This window comes from Pinus tabuliformis, chromosome 1_2 (assembly GCF_031772625.1).
Source record: "Pinus tabuliformis cultivar Carrire ecotype Pingquan chromosome 1_2, CPIR1, whole genome shotgun sequence".
Lineage (NCBI taxonomy): Eukaryota > Viridiplantae > Streptophyta > Pinopsida > Pinales > Pinaceae > Pinus > Pinus tabuliformis.
The window spans coordinates 1,347,427,865-1,347,430,800 of record NC_142298.1 but is presented as its reverse complement, the minus strand read 5'-3'; the positions used below and the strand labels follow the sequence as shown (position 1 = coordinate 1,347,430,800).

At 38.7% G+C, this 2,936-nt stretch overlaps 1 protein-coding gene across 1 annotated transcript; it reads left to right on the top strand.

The window, feature by feature from the left end:
* The first annotated feature begins 433 nt into the window (after window positions 1-433).
* On the top strand, window positions 434-853 carry LOC149211219 (uncharacterized). Its single transcript, XM_089399220.1, has one exon. The coding sequence runs from the start codon at window positions 434-436 to the stop codon at window positions 851-853; it is 420 nt and encodes a 139-aa protein (XP_089255346.1).
* Window positions 854-2,936: the final 2,083 nt, after the last annotated feature.

The following is a 2,936-nucleotide window of genomic DNA, read 5'->3' as shown; positions in this document are numbered from 1 at the left end:
CTGTAGTGTTGGGGTTGTGGGGAACCCCACTACTACAAGAACTGTCCTCATCACACCAGAAATGGAATTACAACAAGTGTTCTTCACAGTTGGAGATGTGGCGAGAAACATACCCAATATCAATGTTTCCTTGGAGGATCATTAGGGAGAGTATCAACCCGCTATGGTGGAATTTGAAGGTAAGATAGCTAACCAAACTATGTCTATTTTGATTGACCCTGGAGCAAGTCTTAGTTATGTTAGTCCAAAAATAGTCCAAAAATGTCAATTATCAAGTATGAAATTTAAAACCTCATGGCTGGTGCAATTAGCCATAGGGGAAAAACATAGAGTGACAACCAAGGTAGAGAATTGCCCTATAGAAATTGCAAGACAACCCACCAAAGTAAATTTAAATATATTACCTTTGGGTTCTTATGATGTATTAATTGGAATGGATTGGCTAGAAGGACATTGGTCCTTAGTAAATTGTAAGGATAAAACCATCAATTTCCTCACAGAGGAAGGAAACAGACAGGAAATACAGGGTATTAAAAGAAATATTAAGTTGCGGTCAATCACTGCTAACCAGTTAAAGAAATATGTCCGAAAGGTTTGTCAAATATACGTGGTACAGGTTGGATATACAAGCTCGAAAGATAAATTAGCAGCTTTGGAAGATATTTCAGTTTTCCAAGAGTTTATTGATGTATTTCATGAAGACATGCCTGGGTTACCTCTAAAAAGAAGTATTGACTTCACCATAGAACTTATTCCTAGAGCTACCATGGTGTCAAAGACACCCTACCATATGAGTATTCCAGAGTTTACTGAACTCAAAATGCAACAACAAGAATTAATTGATAAAGGATAAATTCGACCAAGTGTATCGTCTTGGGGAGCACCTGAATTATTTGTTAAGAAGAAAGACGGAACGCTAAGGCTTTGTATTGACTGTAGGCAGTTAAACAAGTTAACCATCAAAATAAAATATCCTTTACCTCAAATAGATGACTTGTTTGACCAGGTCAAAGGCGCCACTGTATTCTCTAAAATTTATTTGTGATCGGAGTATCATCAAATTCGCATTAAAGACAAGGATGTATGTAAAACAACATTTAGAACACTGTTAATTTTAGGTTGTTCTATGCTAGAGCAATTTATTTTATTTCTTTTCCAGATTAGCAATCACATTCTATAAAGTAAACTGCAGATAGAACATAGATATAAATCGCAGAAAAAAAGCCAAGACAAGAGGACACAAGATGTGGCGCTAGCCAGGGACAAACCCCAATGTGGGGAAACCCTTGATCAATTCTTCTTTTATGTTCTTCAAAGTTTAGCAAAGAAAGAGAGAGAGAGAGAATAAATTTACAATAGAAGTCAACACTTTGACTTTTGATATCTACAGAGATTAGTTGAAGACATATTGCTTCAACTGATTCTCTAAGGTGACTTCTTCACCTATCATCGTGCTGCATCTGGGCCACTTGTTGCACCACTACATACTGCACGATGCTGCACTAATCATGATTATCATCATGCTGCCCATGTCCATGATCTTATTCATCATCATGATGCTGCCCTTGCTAATGTGCATCATCTTCATCATGCTGCCCTTATTTAGATTACTACAGAGATGGAATTTTATCACTGTTGTTCATTGTGATAAGGCTACTACAAGTAAGATCTATCACTTTTGTTCATTGTCTTTAGGCTACTACAGGTATGCCACCGAGGTGAGGTATCGAGACTGCTTCTTTCCATGAGAGGTTAGTTAACTACGGTGATGTGTTCAAACCTTACATCATTGTTGCCTCTATTACCCAAGATTATACAACTTCATTTGAACGAGGTATTGACTGCACCTGTGGCTCAACTTATGGCCTGTATAATACCTCCTCTAGCTGTTGATGAACCCCTTGTTTTCTGCGGCTTAAAACAGCGAGTTTGGGACTCTTTTAGGGCTTCTTCTAACAATGAATTAAGATCACATCTAGACTTGTGGCTAGGGCTTCCTTTGACTGCATTGAATTTCCTTTAGAAAGCCTCTCCTTGCAGTGTTATAGAGTCTCCTTTTCTTAGTTGTATGAACAGGTCTCCTTTGCGTGAATAGGTCTTTTTGTAGCTCTTATATGTCTCCATTTCACTGCGTATAGGGCTGCTAGGACAGTGGATAAGTTAATGGTTGTTTGGACAGCGTATTGACTGTGGCTCCTTCATGCATGCCTGCAGTTATCTCACTTGACTGCGGCCTTCTCTTTATTACTGCGGCCACCATCTATGTGGCTACCATCTACTGCGGGATTATGACTGTGGCTCTTTCTACTACAACTACCCTTGACTGCGTTTAGAACCTCATATGACTGTCGTTGTTCCTTATATGACTGCAGTTGTTCTTATTGTGACAACGGATTAGATTAGGGCATCACGTTGACTGTCTTCTGACCTATATATATCAGTCTTCATGAATAGCATAGGACGGTCTCTATGATCAGCGTAGATATGTCTCTATGACCTGTGTATATCAATCTCCATGAACAGCATATGTATTTCTCCATGACCAGCATAGATAAGGGCATCATCAAACTAGGCCAGCGTATTCTTTTTGTGACTTTCCTTCTCCAAAAACCCAAGACGTGGAGAGGAGATCACATCAAGAATGTGTACACAAATGACTTCAAGTCCTTGCCAATTTATACTAAAACGTAGATGATGAATAGGCATGACTATTGGGCTTCTGAGCCTACTCAAATTGCTGGTCGGCTTGATAATAATTCCATAATCAAAATAAATTCATATCTCCATAAATACTTATCAGAATCAGATGATCTTTAGATCAATCCTACACCTCTCGATGAGAGGGATCCAATAAAAATATCATCTGCCATAAATAAGCTGACCCACATGGAGGTTGTCCCTAGTTGCAAATTTTAACACTTCCTCTCAACTAGGGA

Coding starts and splice junctions, on each gene's coding strand:
- LOC149211219 (XM_089399220.1), top strand. CDS start 434: ATGGATTGGCTAGAAGGACATTGGTCCTTAGTAAATTGTAAGGATAAA.